Source organism: Amblyraja radiata, chromosome 19 (assembly GCF_010909765.2).
Source record: "Amblyraja radiata isolate CabotCenter1 chromosome 19, sAmbRad1.1.pri, whole genome shotgun sequence".
In the NCBI taxonomy this organism is placed as follows: domain Eukaryota; kingdom Metazoa; phylum Chordata; class Chondrichthyes; order Rajiformes; family Rajidae; genus Amblyraja; species Amblyraja radiata.
In genome coordinates, this window is record NC_045974.1 from 42348384 (window position 1) to 42371010 (window position 22627).

A 22627-nucleotide genomic window follows, 5' to 3' on the forward strand; every position below is an offset into this window, starting at 1 on the left:
TATACATATGTATTTATGTATGTACGTAATCTATGAACCAATGTTGTTTAACGTTAGTACCTCCACCAATGTAAAGCACTTTGGCCAACGAGAGTTGTTTTTTAAATGTGCTATAGAAATAAAGTGACTTGACTTGACTCCCCGTATCCCCTGACTCCGCTATCTTTAAGAGCCCTATCTAGCTCGCTCTTGAAAGTATCCAGAGAACTGGCCTCCACCACCCTGAGGCAGAGAATTCCACAGACTCACAAACTCTCTGTGAGAAAAAGTGTTTCCTCGTCTCCGTTCTAAATGGCTTACACCTTATTCTTAAACTGTGGCCCCTGGTTCTGGACTCCCCCAACATCGGGAACATGTTTCCAGCCTCTAGCGTGTCCAAACCCTTAACAATCTTAGATGTTTCAATAAGATGCCCTCTCATCCTTCTGAACTCCAGAGTGTACAAGCCCAGCTGCTCCATTCTATCAGCATATGACAGTCCCGCCATTCCTGGAATTAACCTTGTAAACCTCCGCTGCACTCCCTCAATAGCGAGACGCTGCACTGCTGGTCTGACTGGGAGACGAACAGACAAAGGCCCAAAGGCAGGAGCGACAGAAGAAGAGCTCAACATCACGTCTGGCTTGAAACTCATTAGAGTGTGGGCATGGGGTACACAGGTAAGTTCAAGACATGCTGCCCGACCTGCTGAGTTGCTCCAGCACTTTGCCTTTTTTTTTTTACACACATGTAATATGTTTTTCATATTGCTCTGCTGATCTGAGTAAATAAATCTGGCTATATAATAGAACGGCTGGTTACCTTTTTGCCCATCTGTTTAAATTAGTCTTTTCCATTGTCAGTAAAACACAAAACATTGAAATCCATTGTTTTTCATTCCATAAATGCTTTTATTGTTAAGGAGTTCCGCTCAAAAGTCCATTGAATAAAGACTTTGTTTTCCACAAAACAAGAGCGTTACATATATCTACATTTCCTATTGTGTTCATGAACTATAATTATTTTGAGCTCCCAGTTAAAAAAAAATAATTGGGTGGCCATTAAAAATGAAAATAGATTTTAATAAAAATTTGCTTCCTTGGTCCATGGTTAACTTCACTCTAAGAACGAATAGTGTATAATATACCATAATTGCAGGAAGTTGGATTAGTTAGAATATATTGCAATTGTTCATCGGATATTAGTTTTTATTTCAAGATTACCTCAGCAATAAAGTTAACATGTGTATTCTTAACTTGCTCCTGCTGTTTGAATTTTTTTTAATTTTTTTTTAAAAAAAGGACAATTGATCTAAACAGTTTCTAACAATGGCTTCCCTGTGGATTTTCACCATGAGTAATTTTCCACTGAGAAGAGTTTAGGAAGGTCAGGTCTTTCAGTCAGCAGGTTCTTGCACGCTATGTGAATAGCCAGATTTTCAAGGGATTAAGCCAGAACCTGCTATCTAACAGCTTTCCCCAGAAGCCTTACAGTAAGTGTACTGTATATCACAAGTACCTGTGTAAGAAATTTTATATACGTGATGAAGCAGGCCCTTGCAAACGCTTTGTTGCCAAGTTAAACAATCGCTTTCCAAATAGAAAAATATGCTGCCATTCTCATGTGAAATCCTTTCTATTAAAGAGCACAGAAAGGCTGCAAAACATTTCCCCCAAGAAAGTGGAAGTATGCAGTCTGCGTCCTTTATACTTTATGGAAAATAGGAACACACTGTTAGAATTTCAGCTTCTTCTCTTGGTTGGTAGTCTTTCTGCGGAGTTCAATGTTATAATAGAGCGACTGTCCTTACTTTATTTTTCTTTCTTTTCTAGGGTCTACTTTCTTACTTCACTTCCTTCTCTAACTTCTTTTCTAAGGGGCTTTCTTTTCCCAACACTCTCTTGCACTTCACGACTCTTGCGCACTTTCTTTACTCTCCTTACTTCTATCTTTTTCTTAAAGCTCAAAAAAAATGAAGCGGTACAAAAAAATGTATTAAGATATATGTGTTGTGTATTATTGTAATTTACCGTACTTCTAATAAAATAATTTAAAAAAAAGAAAAAAAAAAAAAAGAATTTCAGCTTTTTGACTGTTGACACTTCTGAATGAGCTTGTTCTTTTATATTTAGCTCCTGCAGGGCACTTTTCCTCACATGATTGTGCATGGCCTTCCTGTTTGCAAAATCTCACTTCAAATGCATTATTCCTTTGCAAGGACACTTGAAGAAGTTACTTAACATGAACTATTGTTTGCTGAAGTTCATTCAACATACACAGTGGGTCTGCAGCCTCACACCTAGCCAGTGATCTGTAGCTTAAGGAGGTGACTGCTCCATCTATTCATGCTGGAAGGCATTTTTTAACATTTTCTTCACATTCCAGTTTTATGCTTCAAAGGATTTTAGTAGTATTTTGGCAGCTGTGCCTGTGTACAATCAATTTAACTGTGGAATACCACTCGTGAAGGCCATCACAGTTGTTCAATTACAGGCGAACTATAGGCCAGTTTCAGTAAAAGCCCCCAGCAAAGTGTACCTTCTGGCCATTGATTTTGTAATAGAAAGGAAAGGACAAGTTTCAAGCTCCAGAGAAATGTTGCACCCTCAATTAATCTCAAGTTGAATGTAAGAGCAAGATTTTAGGTAAAAGGGGGCAGTTATTTCAACTTTCAATATATACATATTACATTATATCAATGGTTTCACTAGACATCACTGACTGCTGGGAGTTGGAGAAAATTAAAAAGTGGAATTTAGAAATCACATAGTTTTATATGGAAGAATAGCTGCAGGATGTATTGTTATTTCTCACTAAAAAAAAAGCCTAAATGTATACCTGGATTTCTATGACAGAGAATATTACAAGGATATGTTGAAATTGCACATTTCCTTCTACCTTGTAGGAGGGAATATTATGCTGTTTTTGTGCTATACCCGTATCATGCATCTAGGCACAAACACAAAATAAAACAGCTTGTAGATCAGTGGTGAGCCTATCGTACAAGTTGGTTTATTGAAGCACACTGAGGAAACACACTGAGCAAACCCAAAGTGTTTCCAAGATTCAAAGTAGTTGCAGCATTTTATATTCTCATGACCCAATGGTTACTTGTAGAGTTGAAATAAATGATCACTGTCTGGAACCTTTCATCTTTGTCTTACCCCAGAGTTGACTTTAGCCTTACACTTCCTGTTTTGAAAATCTCTCCCATATATCGAACAAATAGATCCATTGATGTCAATATCCCTGTAGGGAGAATTGATGGGGTCTACTTATTAAAAAAGGGCAATCATTAACTTCTGGCAGACTTGCCTGCTGAACATAGTGACAAAGAGCAGTTGTAATCTCAAGGTTGCGACAGATAAGAACCTAGACAGAACAGCAAACAACTATCCCCCCCTCAATAGATGAGTAAACCTGCTTTTCATCAGAGTGTATTAATTTGAGCTGTTTTAATTAAGCTGTGCTGTGAAAGCTAAATACATTGACACATCTATTTATTACCATTCTAACATCCTATGTTGGCCATTTTCCCCATCATGCTGTCCCAGTAAGTGAGCTCTAGGGTTAACCAGATTATTAATTACTCATCTTCCTTACAAATTTCAAAATTCCAAACCACATACCTCATCACAGCCAGAACACCGTGGTTTTTCAGTGTCACAATAGTGACGACCGCAGTACAGTTTGCCCTTCTTCCAAAAGTAGATCATATCCACGAGCAGCTCGCTACAGATGCAGCAGACAAAGCAAGCAGGGTGCCACAGCTTGTCGAAGCCAGCACGCTCTGCATACACTGCTGGGTCTCCCTTCTTCATGTTCAACTTGCATCGGAAGCACGCCTAGAACAAGAACAACATTCAATCATCAGAGACCAGAAAATAGACAAAAATCTGTTACTAAGTCGAGAAATAAAAATAAGGCTCTCAGGTTAAAGTACCAAGACCAAGTGCGATGGGGCTACTTAATTTATTACATTCCACATAGAGAGAGTTACTAGACTGAATACAGAAGTAATAAAAACAGAATGTGTAGGAAGGAACTGCAGATGCTGGTTTGAACTGAAGATAGACACAGAATGCTGGAGTAACTCAGCGAGTCAGACAGCATCTCTTGAGAGAAGGAATGGATGACGTTTCGGGTCGAAACCCTTCTTCACATTTGGAGTCTGAAGAAGTCACCCATTCCTTCTCTCCAGAGATGCTGCCTGTCCTGCTGAGTTACTACAGCATTTCGTGACTAATTAAAAAAAAAAAGTGCCTAAAGACACAGAGGGTTAGGCAACAGCTGTGGAAAGAGAAACAACGTTATGTTTCAGGTCAAAATGCTTCATTGAAGTGCTATTGAATCACAAGAGAGACCACGGGAAAACTATAGCGGTGACAAATTTTGTCTTCACTAGACATATACACAAGCTCAAACAAAAATAACTGGAGAGATAAAAAATTATGAAGGATTTAACCTGAAATGGTAACTCTGTTTCTCTTTACACTGTTGGTCTGTGGTCTGCTGAAAACTTCCAGCATTTTCTGTGTTATTTTGGATTTTAAACATCTGCAGGCTACTTGATTTTCCTTTGGGTGTCCTTTTAAAATTATACTGTGTAGTTTCTTGCCCCTATACAAGCCTAGATGGCAGCACCTATGTCATTGAATCACAGTGGGAAAACAGCGGAAAATTATAGCCAAATTACATTATAGACTAAATTAGTTCACAGCAGATATGTTGAAGTAACGATGACTGGCCAGAGCTCACAAGTAGGAATCCTGGTGTCCCCACCTTCCATTTGCAAGCCATCAAGGCCAGTTTCAGATTCTCTACACATTGCCTCCCAGCTGAGCTAGTTAACAAGAGCTGGAAATGAACTCAAGATTGCATCAAACAATATGGTTTAGGGCACAACCCATAATGCATTGCCCAATTCGAACATAAAGTATTTATTTTCTCTACCATAACAACTGACATTAAATCAAAAAAAGTCACAAAACGCTGAAGTAACCTAGCAGGCCAGCAAACATCTCTGGAGAACGTGGGTAGGTGAGACAGGCGAGATGGATAGGTCCGAAGAAGGGTCTTGACCCGAAATGTCACCCATTCCTTCTCTCCAGAGATGCTGCCCATTCCGCTGAGTTACTCCAGCATTTTGTGTCTACCTTCGATTTAAACTAGCATCTGCAGTTCTTTCCTACACATGGATAGGTGACATTACGGTCAGCCTTATCTGTGTGAAATATGTGACCGCACCTCAATTGTCAATAATCTGCGAAGGAGTTCTCCCAGTATTCTGGGCAACACTTATCCATTATCAAACATGAATAACTTTACATTTCATGGAACATTATTGCTCATAAATAAGTTGCCACAGTTACTAATATGTTGACCCTGAATACTTAGCAAAATATACGTGGTTTTTAAATGCTTTGGGTCAATTGGGGACATCAATAAGGCACCAAATCAAAGAAATTCAATCTTTCTTTAGTTTGGGAATCGGAAAAGACAACGTCATCCTTGAACCAGAATCCGCCTGGAATCCACTGCGGATCGAGGACCCACGGAAACCCACCCGGAGGGCCAGTGAGCCGACCGGTGGCGGGAGGGAGTGCACAGCCTAGATGGTGTAGTGGGCCGCTGGAGGCCCTGCAGTAGCTGGACCAGGCGCTGCTCCAAGAGGCCAAGCACGTGGACCAGACGCAGCCTACAACGGTGGAGCAGCGGCGGTGGACACCACGACTATGCTTGGCCAGGCCGACCCTGCAACGCCCTATTGATGCCCAGTCTGAAATAATTTATTGATCTGGTTGAGAATCAACAGCTAAAACCTTAATAATTCTAATATAATTACAGATATTGGAAATTAATCTATATTTGACTACCAAATGCATAACCAGTAGATCATGGAGTGATGTGTTCAGTCTTAACAATCTACAGAAAATCATGTTAAATGTCTTTAAATATCAAGAGTTAAACACAAATGCCAAATGAAAGGGTTTAATAAAAGCATTGATTACTGTTCCACTTTAGCAAAGAAACTATAATATGTTCTGACATATTTATAGGCAAACAACGATGACATTGAAAATGTGAAGATGAAGTGCTAAGTATACAATTATTACCACTAATATATCTCTGAACAAGGCAAACCAGGGATTTTCTTACAGAAAGAAAGATGCTGTTACAAGATTAATGCAAAAGTCTTCAAAAAAATCAAAAAATCAGCAGCAACTTTACAGAAAACTATGAGTCACAAACTGTTTCGGCCCCATTAAAAACTGCCTAGCATTAGAGGACCATGACTCACCCAGGATGACTGCAAAAACTGCTGACCTCAAGGCAAGCACTTTGCCAAATGTCTCACTTATGTTTGAAGAATGGCTTATTTTGATTAAATGAAAATGTGGCTGGCAGAGTGGCGCAGTGGTAGAGTTGCTGTCTTACAGCGCCAGAGTCCCAGGTTTGGTTCTGACTACAGGTGCTGTTTGTGTGTAGTTTGTACATTCTCCCTGTGACCATGTGGGTTTCCTCCCACACTCCAAAGTAGTGCAGGTTTGTAGGTTAATTGTCCCTAGTGTGTAGGGTAACATTAGTGTACGGGGTGATTGCAGGTCGGCGCGGATTAGGTCGGCCTAAGGGCATGTTTCAATTCTGTAACTCTAAAGTCTTAAACTCTAAACTTGTGGACTGTGGAAAAATAACATTTCTACAACTTTATATTAATTTCATAAACAAATGCAACAAAAATGAATAATGGCGCTCTGGTGTCTGGCATAGAAATGAGCACTATGTCCGCACCTTAAAGCTATGTAGTGATCTCAATCAATGTGTGAACAAAGCACTTTGCTAATTCTGGAAGAGCTTTCTAACATGCTATTGTGGAATTTGTTCTCCCCTGTTGAAAGGTTGACTGCAATGAAAATAATGGAAACAATGCCATACATCCTAATCCCCAGTTACACAAAAACTTTTGACATGTTCACATTGTGGAGTTCTTAAATCAATATTAAAAATCCGGAAGGTTTGAGAGCAGGGCCATTTATTTCAATTGTTAGCATGCAACACCTCGCTAGATGAGCACCAAATGCTGTTGAGATACCGAATGAAGCTGCCAAATGTTGCATGGAATTCATAGCTAAAAAAAAAAAACAATGGGTGTGGATAGAAACTGATTTGGACCTTTGGACTTTCAGATTTCCCTCACTAAATACCTGAGCTATGTACGAAAGTTGAAATTAAATTGATATGAGTGTAGTCAGAAAGAAGGTGGAGGTTCCCCCTCTGCTGGCCACTGGTTGTAAATACAAAAACTGGTGATAGGAAATGAGTCATGTTACATTAGCTCAGAATAGTAAGAGCACAGGATCAGTGAAAGTGAGCCCGCCACGATTAAATCCAGTTAGTTGCATCAGCAGCAGGATGCCACACAAAGATACTGGAGGGCCACATTCACTCTGTTAAACCTAATTTCTACAAATCTGGTTTTGTACATTAATTGTTTAACAGTAGGTTAGTCCAGTAATAAAAACATTAGATAGACACAAAATGCTGGAGTAACTCAGCGGGACAGGTAGCATCTCTGGAGAGAAGGAATGGGTGACGTTTTGGGTCAAGACCCTCCCTCCGACTAGATTTCATACTTGACAGGAGTGCAATTAGGCCATTCGGCCCATCCATCCTACTCTGCCATTCAATCACGACACCTGTACTAACCAATCTCCGACACCTGTATTAACCAACAATCTATCTCTGCCTTAAATATATCTACTGACTTTGCCTCCGCAGCCTTCTGTAGCAAAGAATCCCACGGATTCACCACCCTCTGACTAAAGAAATTTCTCCTCATCTCCGTCCTACAAGAATGTCCTTTAATTCTGAGGCCGACCTCCAGTCCTAGACTCTCCCACTAGTGAAAACATCCTCCCCACATCCACTCTATCCAAGCCTTTCACTATTCTGTACATTTCAATTAGGTCCCCCCTCACTCTTCTAAACGCCAGCGAGCACAGGCCCAGTGCTGACAAATGCTCATCGTATGTTAACCTACTCATTCCTGGGACCATTCTTGTAAACCTCCCTGGGAATTCTGCACCAGCTCTCTTAAGTCCATTTGCCCTCCGATTTCTGAATTCTTTCCCCATTTAGAAAATAATCTACACCTTTATTCCTACTACCAAAATGCGTGACTCTACACTTTGCTGTACAAATCGCTATTAAATGCTACTATAGTATCTGCCACAACTACCTCTTCTGATAGCTCGTTCCATACACCCAGCACCCCGAGTGAAAAAGTTGCTCCTCAGGTCCTTATTAAATCTTTCCTCTCCCACCTTAAACACACGTCCTCTTGTTTTTGATTCCCATACTCTGGTTAAAAGACTATTTCCCTCGTGATCTTTTACACTATTAGATTACGTCTCCTGCACTCCTCGGAGTAAAGCCCTAGCCTGCCCACCCTCTCCCTTTGGCTCTGGCCCTCAAGTCCTTACACCCATATTTACCACATTAATGTCACCCATCCTATAGCAAGTGACCAAAACTCAGTACTCCAAGTGTGGCCTCACCAATGTGTTGTGCTACTGTAATATAAAGTCCCAACTCCTATACACAATACCCTGACTGATGAAGGCCAATGTACAAATGGCCTTCTTGAACACCTTATCTACCTGTGACACCACTTTCAGGGAACTATGTAGCTGCCTAGTTTACAACACTAGGGTGGCACAGGTAGAGCTTCTGCCTTACAGCGCCAGAGTCCTAGGTTCGATCCTGACTATGGGTACTGTCTGCACGGAGTTCATACGTTCTCCCTGTGACCGCAGGGGTTTTCTCCGGATGCTCCGGTTTTCTCCCACACTCCAAAGATGTACGTTAAGTCACTTCGGTAAAATTGTAAATTGACCCTAGTGTGTAAGATAGTGCTAGTTTTTATGGGGTGATTGCTGGTCAGCGCATACTCGGTGGACCGAAGGACTCGTTTCTGCCCTGTGTCTCTGAAGTCTAAAGTGTAAAATCTAAATGCACTCCAAGGTCCTGCCATTCACTGTGAAACTCCTGCCCTGTTTTTACTTCCCAAACTGGAGCACATCACATATTTGCATTCAACTTCATTTGCCATTCCTCAGCCCACTTGCCCAGCTGATCAAGAGCCTGTGGTAATTTTAGATAACCATCTTCATGGCCTATGATACTCACTTTTAGTGTCATCTGCAAACTTACTAATCATGCCTTGTACATTCTCGTCCCAATAATTGATATGAACCACAAGATGGTAATGGGCCCACCAACGATTCTTAAGGCACACCACTCATCGTTACAGGCCTCCCGTCCGAAACACACCTTTCACCACCATCCTCTCCTTCCTTCTGTGAAGCCAATTCTGCACCCGGCTCTAGCTCTCTGGAGCCCACCCAAAAAAATGAATTTCAATCAAGCAAAATATCAGTGCAAGGCACAGGGAAATACGTGAGTGGGAGAAGCGCAGGAGAGAGAGAGAACTTTTAATTGTATCTAGGGATTACCTGTACTGAGTTATTAGAATCTCTTTGAGCTGATAGTAACACCATGGCAGGACTTGGGAAATCCACGAGCATTTGTAGTGCATTCAAGAATTTAACGAAAATACAATATTTAGCCATTAACACTCAGTCTACGTTTGAGACAGATAGAGGGATATACTCAGTCTACCTGTCCCGCTGAGTAACCCAAAACATCACCAATTCCTTTTCTCCAGAGATGCTGTCTGACCCGCTGAGTTATTCCAACTGTTTGTGTCTATCATTGGTTGAAACCAGCACCTGTAGCTCCTCTTTATACAATATCCAGGCTCTGGGGAGCTCTGCCTCTCGGCTATTGATAGCAGAGTACAGTGGAGAGATTATAGTAGAGAGGGTTAACTGACACTATTGCACAAACAACATGATAGAAATCTCTGGGTATTTCAGGCCCTGCTTAAAATGAGCAGGGCAAGAACAGTTTTTGCATCTGCCATTATTAAATTTAGTTCTATAAACAACAGAAAAATGCTTTACTGGATTTAAACCAAGATCAGAACTCGAAAGAGGCCTAATGTGCACTTTCCAAATGAAAAGATCCAGGGGCTAGATATTCAACGTACAAAGGCAAGTGCACTAAAACAGATACACACATATATCCTTGTTCTATCATGTCAGCTGCTGCATTCTCTTCATCTCAAGAGTCTTTTAAACCAACAAGATACAACTCACAGGAACATCATTGAGAGTCATACCACACAGAAAATGGCCTTTTGGCCCAACTCGCCCATGCCAACCATGGTTGCTAGTCCCACCTGCCTGCATTTGGCCCATAATCCCATTAGCCTTTCCTATCCATGTACCTGTCCAAATGTCTTTAAAATGTTGTTATAGTACCTCCACTGCAGCCCATTCCATATACACATCACCCTTTGTGTGAACAAGTTGCCCTCAGGTTCCTATTAAATTTTTCCCCTTTTGCCATAAATCTGTCATCTGGTTCTTGATTCCTCTACCTGGGGTAAAAGACTGCGTTTACTCTATCTATTCCCCTCATGATTTTTTACACCTCGATATGATCACCCCTCATCCTCTTGCGCTCCAAGGAATAAAGTCCTAGCCTGCCCAAACTCCCCCTATAGCTCAGGCCCTTGAGTTCTGGCAACACCCTCATATTTTCTCTGCACCGTTTGCATAATGTTTAATGACATTCTTCCTAAAACTGACCAAAACTGAACACGCTCCGAATACAAACTCACCAACATGTTGTACGACTGTAACATAACATACCAACCTCTATATTCAGTGTCTGCCGAGACCGTTCCCTCCACAACTCCCTGCTTCACTCATCCTTTCTCACCCAAACCATCCCCTCCCGAGGTACCTTCCCCTGCAACCGCAGGAGATGCAACACCTGTCCCTTTACCTCCCCCCTCGACTCCGTCCACGGACCTAGACAGTTCTTTCAGACGAGTCAGAGGTTCACTTGCACCTCCTCCAACCTCATCTACTGTATCCACTGTTCTAGGTGTGGCCTCCTATATATCGGCGAGACTAAGAGCAGACTGGGCGATCGTTTCACTGAACACCTTTGCTCAGCACACCTTGGCCTACTCGTGATCTCCCGGTTGCCAAGCACTAACTCCCCCTCCCATTCCACACTGACCTTTCTGTCCAGGGCCTCCTCCGCTGTCAGAGTGAGGCCCAACACAAATAGGACGAACAGCACCTCATATTTCACTTGGGCATCTTACAACCCAGCAGCATGAAGGTTGATTCTCTCTCCCTCTCTCGTCTCAAATTGGAATGTCAGTTATACTTTACTATGATGCCACTATTGCGCAGCTGCTAGAGCTGCTGCCTCCACTGCATCCTCGACCTGGGTTCAATACTGACCTCGGGTGCCGCAGTGTGGAGTTTGTACATTCTCCCTTCTCCTCCAGGTGCCCCCGTTACCTTTGGTATATGGAAGGTACGTGAGTTTTTAGGTTAATTATCCTCTGAAAATTGCCCCGAGTGTGTAGGAGGTGGATGCGAATGTGGGATTACATAACTAGTGAAAGGGTGATCAATGGTTAGTGTGGACTCAGTGGGCCAAAGGGCCTGTTTCCATGCTGTATCTCTAAACTAAAGAACAAGCACAAATTTAAGGAGCATCAAAGTGGTAATTATAAGGAATGTTAAATTTGTTTCAGATTTTAAGCATGAAACCTACTGTTCACATTTGCAAATCAATTCTTGACATTAACTAGTTAAAATAAAATCAGTCTACATTAGACAAAGATTTTCTGTCATTCCTTTTAAGACAATGAGGAAAGTTAAAAATAAAGCAACTTTGCAAACTAGATGGTATCAGAGCATATCATTTATACCCTAATGCTAAAAATACAAGGAACATAAAATGTAATGTTTCATTTATAAATGCTAATACTTTCAAAATATATATGATTCTAAAAACCTGAATAATAACCCCAATCCCATTGAGAAAATGTACACCTTTGAAGTGGACAAAAGTAGTTGAAAATCCACATAATGTAAAGATCTTAATTCCGGTGTTATTCATAGAAGTGCATTAACATTCAGAAACTAGACACATCATTTATAATTACAAATACAATATAGAACTTGCTCTGGATGCTTTAGCTGTTATATAGTGTTCAAGAGGAAAAAAGTCAACAAAGTTACATCTTAGTTTTCGTACTTACATATTTTGCATCCAGTTGCCCAGCCACTGATCCAACAGCAACTGTTGTACTCCTCCCACCAGCATCATTTTTGTTTGGTTCTTTAGATTGTGCCTCCAATTCATCCGGGAGTTTGATATCACCAACCCCAAGAGCCTCATTCTTGTATTTCTTCACAAACTGTTCCATCTGTTTCACCTCATTAGCAGACAGCTCGTGGCACTTTGCAGGGTCTTGATCATGAGCAGGCAGCTGCTTAACCAACTGCTTCTTTCGATACTGAGCTCCTTCCGAGCCAGCCACTGGTTGCTTCTCCTTTGGTAGCAACTCCATATACCGCACAGCCTTCAAAGGAAGAAATGAGTTGAATTATCAAAGCTTTCCAAGTTTGTGAGTCAGGCAAGATAACTTTTTTTCCCTTATTTGCCTCCAAGGAAACACACAGAAGATCCAACAGCTGTCCAAAGACAAAGTATTTCCCCAACTGAAGTCAGCACGTTTTTAATTAATGATTTTCAAACACCAGATAAAGCAATGAGATAAAAGTGCAGCTGTTGTGATACAAGAACATCTGGGATGGCAAGCAGCCAAAATATGCAGGTTTTCCATATAAAAATGGAGACACATTATTTTGGTATGTAAATGCAGATAGACACTTGGATTACATTTTCATGCATTTTGAATCCAACATTTTGTTTTGAGGTATCTGTGATCACCAGTGCAATTCTATAAATTGAAATCTTACTACCTCATATACTAACCAAAGTTGAACAATCTATAAAAATGGATGCAAACATAAAACCCTGGAGTTTATTTACTTGACAATTTGTTTCTACAGGTTAAAAGTAGTTTGAGAATAAAGACAAATTTTTAATCACATCTTTGAGAATTAATTGAGTTATGCAATACGCGATCAATATTTATCACTCACTTACCAATGCTTGATTTTGGACAGGTGGGGCCCACTCATAGGTGATGGTGTTAAAGGATGCATCCTTCCTGGCAGCTATTGGATTAGTAAGTGTCACGATGTTACGCTTGTAGACGGGGGCTCCATCAATCTTAAGTTTTGCGATGAGACTCGTGTACTTGGTATCTTCAAAGAGTTTGCCTACTTTCTTGTCTTCTTCAGTGCTGGAAAGGACATCATGTTCTTCTTGACCACACTTACAATTGCGGCAGATCTTTCTGTGAATTTAAAGACCATGCTCAGTTCGGTGAAGTGCAGATTCTAATTATTCCAAATTAAAGATGAAAATACAGCAAATTAACCTTGCAAAACTAATGGAAAAAATGTGCCCAGCATAGTGTAATGCCAGAACCGATGCAGCTTCATATCCAGCACTTTTCCAAATGCTGCTCAGCAACTTTCCTAGTAACTAATTACAAAGCAGAAGCCACGTACCATGTTTCAGACCCTTCAGCTAAATGAGGACAATAGAGAAGAGAAAAGACTTACAATTAATAAAAGCAAATAAAACACAACAGAAAAAACTTTATATATAATATGACCAAACGGAGCGTAAATTTTAAACAGCACAAAATCAATTAAGGAAACACAAAGAATGGGCATCTTTAAATGAAGATGAAAAATGAAAAATCAGATAAATTAATGCTTTAGAAGTTTATGAGATGCAAACATCAATATTCAAATAATGCTGTACTTATCTGTACATCAGTTATTACACACTCATTACCAGTACATCTTTTACTTAAACATAAGCAGTTATAAATGACTAAGGCCTGGTCTCCACATTAGTAGATGCTCAGCTGTGGGTCAAAAGCATCTTAGAAACCATATTTTTTCTCAAAATCTATTGCATTCTGGCATTAGTTCACATCCAGGAGTGCAGGGATGGCTGCATGAGATTCACAACTAGTGCCCCGATAGGGAACAAAATTATGACATGGACAAGTAAAACGCTTTCTGTTTGATACAAACAGCCAGCAAATAACTGCTGGAGGTATGAAATCTTTAAAGTCAACAATTGTTAACAAAATCATAAACAATTCCTCTTTATCTCACTTTCCTTAAGGGCGTCCCACTTGGGCGTCATTTGCGCCTCATTTACGCAACATCATTTACGCGTCATGGCGCGTGGTGAGGAGTGGTGGCGTAGGCAGGGTCGCGCGCGGCGCCCCAGGATTTTGGGATTCACAAAATCTTTGCGCGCTACCAGCGCAAATGATGCCCAAATGGGACAGGCCCTTAATAGTGCTGTGTTAATAGCTGGACCTTTGGGAAATCATTGTTCCATTGTTTTAATTAATCTGAATAAAAATGGCACTGTGTCCGAATTGTATTTGTGCCACTTGGACCTTCCAGATAAAACTGCTGTTGGATTTTAAACAAAAACAGAAACCACAACTCGATCTCTTTAGATATATTTGTGCAGAAGTGGCCTTCAATAAACCACACACTTCAGTGACATTGCACAGCTACCTGGGATTTTCCACTTATGGATATAAGAATAACAAGATGCCTGGATAACGCTTACTTCACTGAGTTATATACAGTTTCAGCATTGGCTGGTTGGTTGTCAAGTGGCAAGCTCATCAGCTCGCTGTCCAAAGAGGAAAGTAGGAAGGACAGCTTCAGAGAATTCTGTTTTATTGTGTACAATTAATTTAATTTAAAAACTTCAGTCAAATCTAAACCTTCGTAATCAGTATAGCACCAATCAGTAGGTACACCATCAAAGAAGGTTCAATGTCTCAACCACTGGCAAGGGAGACCTGTTGCAAGAAAATGTCCGAAGGGTTTTGACCCGAAACGCCAACTATTCCTTCTCTCCAGAGATGCTGTCTGACCCGCTGAGTTACTCCAGCTGTTTGTGTCTATCTTCGCAGGAATAAGAAGTATCTGTATGGTCCAGGCTGCTCTTTGAAAGTTTTTTGAAATGCACGAGGCTCCTAACTAGGTTCTCAACAGTGTAAGAATGGAGAAATTACGCAAGCTGCAGACAACTAAAGGCAACTCAACTAACACTGGTGAACCTGTAACTCAATGGCTTCAACATCTAGCGCTGTAAACCAGACCAGTGGGGATGAAAGAAATGGGAGAGGAGTCTGGAGAACACGACGAGAACAGAACCATCAAGAATGGCAGGATGAAAGATGCGGGAATGAAAATCCAAGATGAATGCAAGAATGGGTCAAATGAACGGAAACAGTGGGATGGAAGAAGTGCAACAACTAATCTGGGAGCTGCATCAGCTGGGTAGTTGGCTGGCACTTTGTTTGATTATCCTTTAAGTCAGAGAATAGTTTAAACCAAGCCGTGTTTATTTCATAGAGAAATCTGCTTTACCGCCCATTTAAACAATTCTTAAAATGACAAAAAGCACTATAACCACTTGATGCTCACGAGCGTGGATTTTCAAAGTTTACTTTATTGCTATTATATATTTAAAGATTCCATTAAGCTGGAAAGAGTGCAGAGGTGATGTACGAAGATTCTGCCAGGACTTGTGGGACTGAGCTAAGGGAGAGATTAGGCAGGCCAGGACTTTACTCTTTCAAGTAAAGTGATCAACTTGTGAGGGAATAGGGTGATTGGGCAGAGCGTTTTTCTCCGGGTTGGGGAATCAACAACCAGAGGCAAAGATACATGTATATATGTATATATATATATATATATGTATGTATATATGTATAATATAATATATAATAATAATAAACTTTATTACGGACTCGAGGTCCAGACAAGGGGCAACATTACATTAAAAATGCATTGCATATTAAATAATATCATAAAATACATATAAAATCTTAGTATATCACTTATAAAGGCATCATAAATTATATTAATCAAAAACACAATACACGAGTTAAAAATCCAGGTTAAAAGAATGATCAATGTCCTACAATGAGACAACGAAACCAGTGTCTCCACAGCTGGGATTCGTAGCGTGTAGTGCTTTGACAAGGCCCTCATGTTTGACAAGGCCACAATAATTACATTTTTAGAGTCATTTATCCTGCAAATGAATTTATACATGTGATTTCTTAGGATAGCTTCTAAAGTACTGATCCTGCAGCCACAAACATGTTACTAGCACTACACCATCTAGGTTTCCTTAGCAGTGTTCTCATGGCCTCGTTATATGCCACCTTTAGTCTCTGCAAACTTGTCTTTCCATAGTTCGACCACAGGTGCGCAGTGTAGAGTGGTGTGCAGTATGCTCTAAATAGCGACATCTTCACTACATCTGCACATGCACCAAATTTAGGCAAGAGAATATTCGCCTGTACATACAGCATGTGTCGTTGCCTATAAATATCCTCACCATCTGTCATTTGTTCTGTAATAATATGCCCTAGATATTTTACCTTATTACAGACACCAAGATTATTGTCAGACAATTTAAAATCAGGACATTTTAGACATTTATCCTCTTTGGTTCTACAGATCATAACAGCACTCTTACTAGCATTATATTTAATATCATGTTCCACACCATACACAGAACATATAGTAAGGAGCTGCTGGAGACCAGCGCTAGATGGACTAAAGACCACAAGATCATCTGCATACATAATATGGTTAACTGAAATATTACCAATCATGCACCCAGTATTACAGGCTTTCAATTGTTTGGACAGATCATCAATATATAGATTCAAAAGGATTGGGGACAAAATTCCCCCTTGTCTAACACCATTGCTAACCCCAAATGGGGCTGAGACCCTATTGCCCCATTTTATTTGCATAGTCTGGTGGGCATACCAGTAGGCCAGAATTCTAACAATGTTTTCAGGCACCCCTCTTTGACTCATTTTACCAAACAGCTTTCTGTGATTAACACGGTCAACGGCTTTGGAAGCATCAATAAAGCACATAAGGATTTTGAGTTGTTGCCTCTATATTTGTTTACAATCTCCTTTAGGGCATATATGCATAAGACAGTGTCATGTTTTGCTTTGAAGCCAAACTGGTTATCTGTGGAGTTAACAAACTCATTTATTCTGTCCAGCAGAACTCTTTCTAAAACTTTTGACAGTTTGCTGGCTAAAGCTATGGGCCTGCAATTATTTAGGCTGCCTACTTTACCAGCTTTGTCCTTAATGACCGGCACTAACAGAACAGACAACATTGTGTCTGGTAACAAGCCATGAATCATAAAGCCAGTAAAACAAATAGCAAGGAGAGGAACTATCCTCATACTCGCATACTTAAGATAGGCATACTTATATATATCTTGGATGTAAACATTGGTGGTTCGTTTAGTAAATTTGCAGATGACACCAAGGTTGCTAGGGTTGTGGACTGTGCAGGAGTTATGGACTTGGACCACAAGATCCCTCTGTACATCAATGTTGTTGAGGGTCATGCCATTAATCGTGTATTTCCCCCTTACATTTGACCAAACGCATCACATCACCAACACTTGCATGGCTTAGACTCCATCTGCCGTTTCTCTGCCCATTTGGTAGTTGGTCATTATCCCACTGTGCCTTCCTCACAGTCCCTGACCACAGCAATCTTGGTGTGATCTGTAAACTTACTAACCAACCCATGTGTGTTTATGCCCAAGTCATTTATATATAAATGACAACAGCAGCAGTCCGAGCACAGATCCCTGCAAGATTCAACTGGTCACTGACGTCCAGTCTGAATATTGCCCCTCCATCACAACCCTCTATCTTCCATCAGTAAGCTATTTCCTAATCTATACAATCAAGTCACTATTAAGAAACAAAGAACTGCATGCTGGTTAAGGTCATAATTGATAGGAGCAGAATTAGGCCATTCGGCCCATCAAGTCTACTGCCATTCAATCATGGCTGATCTATCTCTCCCATCTAATCACAATCTCCTGCCTTCTCCCCATAACCCCCGACCCTCCTACTAATCAATAAACCATCTATCTTTGCCTTAAAAATATTCACTGACTTGGCCTCCACAGTCTTCTGTGGCAAAGAATCCCACAGATTCACCACCCTCTGTCTAACAAATTCCTCCTCATCTCCGACCTAAGGGAACGTCCTTTAATTCTGAGGCTATGACCTTTGGTCCTAGACTCTCCCACTAGTGGAAATATCCTCTCCACATCCACTCCATCCAAGCCTTTCATTATTCTGTACATTTCAATGAAGTCCCCTCTCATTCTTCTAAACTCCAGTGAGCCCTCAAATACTCATCATATGTTAACCCACTCATACCTGGGATCATTCGTATAAACCTCCACTGGACCCTCTCCAGAGCCAGCACATCCTTCCACAGGGATGGTGCCCAAAATTGCACCTTGTAGAGTCTCAGCATTACATCCCTGTTTATGTATTCTAGCCCTCTTGAAATAAATGCTAGCATTGCGTTTGTCTTTTTTACGACCAACTCGATTTGCAGATTAACTTTTTAAGAATCCTACACCAGCACTCCCAAATCCCTTTGCACCTCCAATTTCTAGTTTCTCTCCCCATTTGCAAAATAGTCTACACCTTTATTCCTACTCCACACTTTGCTACACTATCTTCCATCTGCAACTTCTCTGCCTTCTCTCCCAAACTGTCCAAGTCCTTCTGCAGAGTCCTTGCTTCCTCTACACTACCTGCCCCTCCATCTATTTTCATATCATCCACAAACTTGGCCACTAAGCCTTCAATCCCCTCATCCAAATCATGGGAACGTGAAGCGTAGCGGCCCCAGCACCGAGCCCTGCGGAACTCCGCTTGTCTCTGGCAGCCAACCACTCTTTGTCTTTTGCGGTTAGCACACAAAAGGATACAAAGTGTTAGAGAAACTCAACAGGTCAGGTTGCATCTCTGGAGAACCAGGAGAGGTGATGTTCAGGCGGAGACCTTCAGGCTGACGTTTCAGGTCGAGGTTCTTACTGCAGTACTTTGTACTCCGGAGATGCTGACTGACCAGCTGAGTAACTCCAGCACTTTGTGTCCATTTGTGCTTTAATCAGCATCTACAGTTCTTTGTGTTGGCAGTTTGTTTAACTGCTCCGCTGCAAAATCTCCTCAAGATATGCATACTTTGAAGAAGTGTTTCTCCTCCAAGGGTGAAGAAGGGCCTCGAACCAAAACATCACTTATTTATGTTTTCCAGTGGTGTTGCCAGACCTGCTGAGTTACTCAAGCACACAAGTCAGTATAAAACGTGGGCATGTTAATCTTCTGGATCAGCCTACATGGGGGGACTTTATTAAATGCCTTACTAAAAGCCAAACTTTGCATGCCGGCCTAGTTGCCTAACTGAGGTAATCCCACTTCCCCAAAAGTGGTACCCTACATTTTTTTTTGTCAAACTTAACATTGGAGAAATATTACAGAACTCAGAAAGGATACAAATAAGTGCTGATTTAATGAGACCAATGGAAAATTTACTCTTGCACTTTATGAAGTACCTCTTCCTTTCCAATGTTTTGTTCAATACTTCACACATCTAATAATGCAAATAAATCTAGGCCATTAGTATGAAAAGTGTCTTCAGCTCTCTTCAACTGATCTTGCTTTAGCAGTCTGTGATTTACAGTTCACAAGTGGTATTGAATTGCCTTGTGCTGAATGCAGCTTGAGGAATGTTGCCTTTAGTTAGGCAGAACATGTAGCCTGAAGCTGATGACAATGTCTAAATAGTAACAGTCACATTTTGATAGCTTCTCCCACAATGGAAAAGTAAACTATTGCAGTTTAAATTTTCAGCAACATTTCAGGTACCATTTTTGTGGCTTCACAAAACTCAATTTAAACATCCACAGAACTGGCTTGATGGGTTGTGAAAGGGGCCAATGCAATAAGATATATTAAAATATATATTGTAGTTGCAAACACTGAATGCAGTATTACCTTCCAAAGGAGTATTCAAAACAGCCACTCACCTGGCTTACTCACAGCAATTCACATTGGGATTCATTGGCAAAGTATTCAAACATATGCGAGTGCGTGTATATGATGCACACTGAACTTTTTTTCTTGTTTATTATATTGTTTACATGTTCGGTTGTGCTGCTGCAAGTTAGAATTTCATTCTTCTATCTGGGACATATGGCAATAAAACACTCTTGACTCTGGATCAGCAACAGGAATTGTTTACACAAAAAGCTGGAGTAACTCAGCGGGTGAGATCTAGAAACCATCTCCATTACAGGAAACAGACTATTGACCGACTTCTACTACAAACCTACTGACTCCCATAGCTACCTTCATTACACTTCTTCCCACCTTGCTCCCTGTAAAGACTCTATCCCCTACTTCCAATTCCTCCATCTACGGCGTATCTGCATTATTATGGGGAACAAGGAAATGGCAGACGAGTTGAACAGGTACTTTGGATCTGTCTTCACTAAGGAGGACACAAACAATCTCCCTAATGTACTAGTGGCCAGAGGATCTAGGGTGACGGAGGAACTGAAGGAAATTCACATTAGTCAGGAAATGGGGTTGGGTAGACTGATGGGACTGAAGGCTGATGGTCTGCATTATCCCCAGGGCCTGATGGTCTGCATCCCAGGGTACTTAAGGAAGTGGCTCCAGAAATCGTAGACGCATTGATCATTTTCCAATGTTCTATAGACTCAGGATCAGTTCCTGTGGATTGGAGGGTAGCTAATGTTATCAGAATGCTTTATTGTCATTGCATGTGTCACATACAACGAGATTACTGTGTCTCTCCATTTAAAAGAAATTCAAACATTCACATACTCATACTTTTTACACTCCCTCCCTCCCCAAACCCACCCATGGATTCACATTTACATAAATTGTCCCCCCCCCCCCCCCCTTCCCCATAACCCGCTCCCGAGACAGAGTTCAGTTGCAAGATTGCTGATGGGTAAAAGCTGTTCTTGAGTCTGGCAGTGCGTGACTTTAGCGACCTGTACCTTTTTCCTGAGGGCAGCAGTGTGAAAAGGTGGTGACAAGGATGTGTAATGTCTTTCACGATATTACAGGTCCTGCTGCGGCACCTGGAGCGGTAAATGTCCTCCAGAGGGGGCAGGGGGAGTCCAATGATACCCTGGGCAGTTTTTATCACCCTCTGGAGAGCTGCTCTGTCAGCTGCTGAACAGTTCCCAAACCAGGCAGTTATGCAGTAAGTCAGTATGCTTTCTACCGAACAGCGGTAGAAAGACTCCAGCAGTTTAGCAGACAGATGGGCCTTCCTCAGTGTTCTGAGGAAGTAAAGTCTCTGTTGCGCCTTTTTTACAACTACAGCAGAGTTCACAGACCATTTAAGATCCTCACTTATCCCACTTTTTAAGAAAGGCTGGAGGGAGAAAACAGGGAATTATAGACCAGTTAGTCTGACGTCAGTGGTGGGGAAGCTGCTGGAGTCAATTATAAAAGATGAAATAGCCATACATTTGGATAGCAGTAACAGGATCGATCCGAGTCAGCATGGATTTACGAAGGGGAAATCATGCTTAACTCATCTTCTGGAATTTTTTGAGGAGGCAACTAGGAAAATGAACAAAGGAGAGCCAGTGGATGTAGTGTACCTGGACTTTCAGAAAGCATTTCAGAAAGTACTGTACACTGACAATGACAATTAAAGTTGAATCTGATCTGATCCAATCTGATTTGATAAGGTCCCACATAGGAGATTAGTGGCAAAATTAGAGCACATGGTATTGGGGGTAGAGTGCTGACATGGATAGAAAATTGTTTGGCAGACAGGAAACAAAGAGTAGGGATTAACAGGTCCCTTTCAGAATGGCAGGCAGTGACTAGTGGGGTACCGTAAGGCTCGGTGCTGGTACCGCAGCTATTTACAATATACATTAATGATTTAGATGAAGGGATTAAAAGTGATTAGCAAATTTGCAGATGACACAAAGCTGGATGGCAGTGAAGAGGATGCTATGAAAATGCAGGGTGACTTGGACAGGTTGGGGGAATGGGCAGATGCATGGCAGATGCAGTTTAATGTCGATAAATGTGAGGTTATCCACTTTGGTGGCAAAAACAGGAAGGCAGATTACTATCTACATGGCGTCAAGTTGGGAAAAGGGGAAGTACAACGGGATCTGGGGGTCCTTGTTCATCAGTCACTGAAAGTAAGCATGCAGGTACAGCAGGCAGTGAAGAAAGCGAATGGCATGTTGGCTGTCATAACAAGAGGAATCGAATATAGGAGCAAAGAGGTCCTTCTGCAGTTTCACAGAGACCTAGTGAGACCACACCTGGAGTATTGTGCGCAGTTTTGGTCTCCCAATTTTAGGAAGGACATTCTTGCTATCGAGGGAGTGCTGCGTAGGTTTACAAGGTTAATTCCCGGGATGGCGGTACTGTCATATGCTGAGAGAATGGAGTGGCTGGGCTTGTATACTCTGGAGTTTAGAAGGATGAGAGGAATATCTTAATGAAACATACAAGATTATTAAGGGTTTGGAAACACTAGAGGCAGGAAATATGTTCCCGATGTTGGGGGAGTCCAGAACCAGAGCCACCAGTTTAAGAATAAGGGGCAAGCCGTTTAGAATGGGGATGATGAAACACTTTTTCTCACAGAGAGTTGTGAGTCTGTGG

The 22627-nt window shown here is 41.3% G+C and overlaps 1 protein-coding gene across 1 annotated transcript in view; it reads right to left on the reverse strand.

Annotated features, from left to right (window-relative positions):
* Positions 1-22627, reverse strand: part of tes (testin LIM domain protein) — a 61994-nt gene that overhangs the window by 11564 nt on the left and 27803 nt on the right. The window contains exons 3-5 of the mRNA XM_033038327.1: positions 13087-13339; positions 12173-12496; positions 3609-3824 (exon numbers count right to left, since the gene is read on the reverse strand). Coding sequence (XP_032894218.1) covers positions 3609-3824; positions 12173-12496; positions 13087-13339 — 793 coding nt within the window. The remainder of the gene's footprint in view (positions 1-3608; positions 3825-12172; positions 12497-13086; positions 13340-22627) is intronic.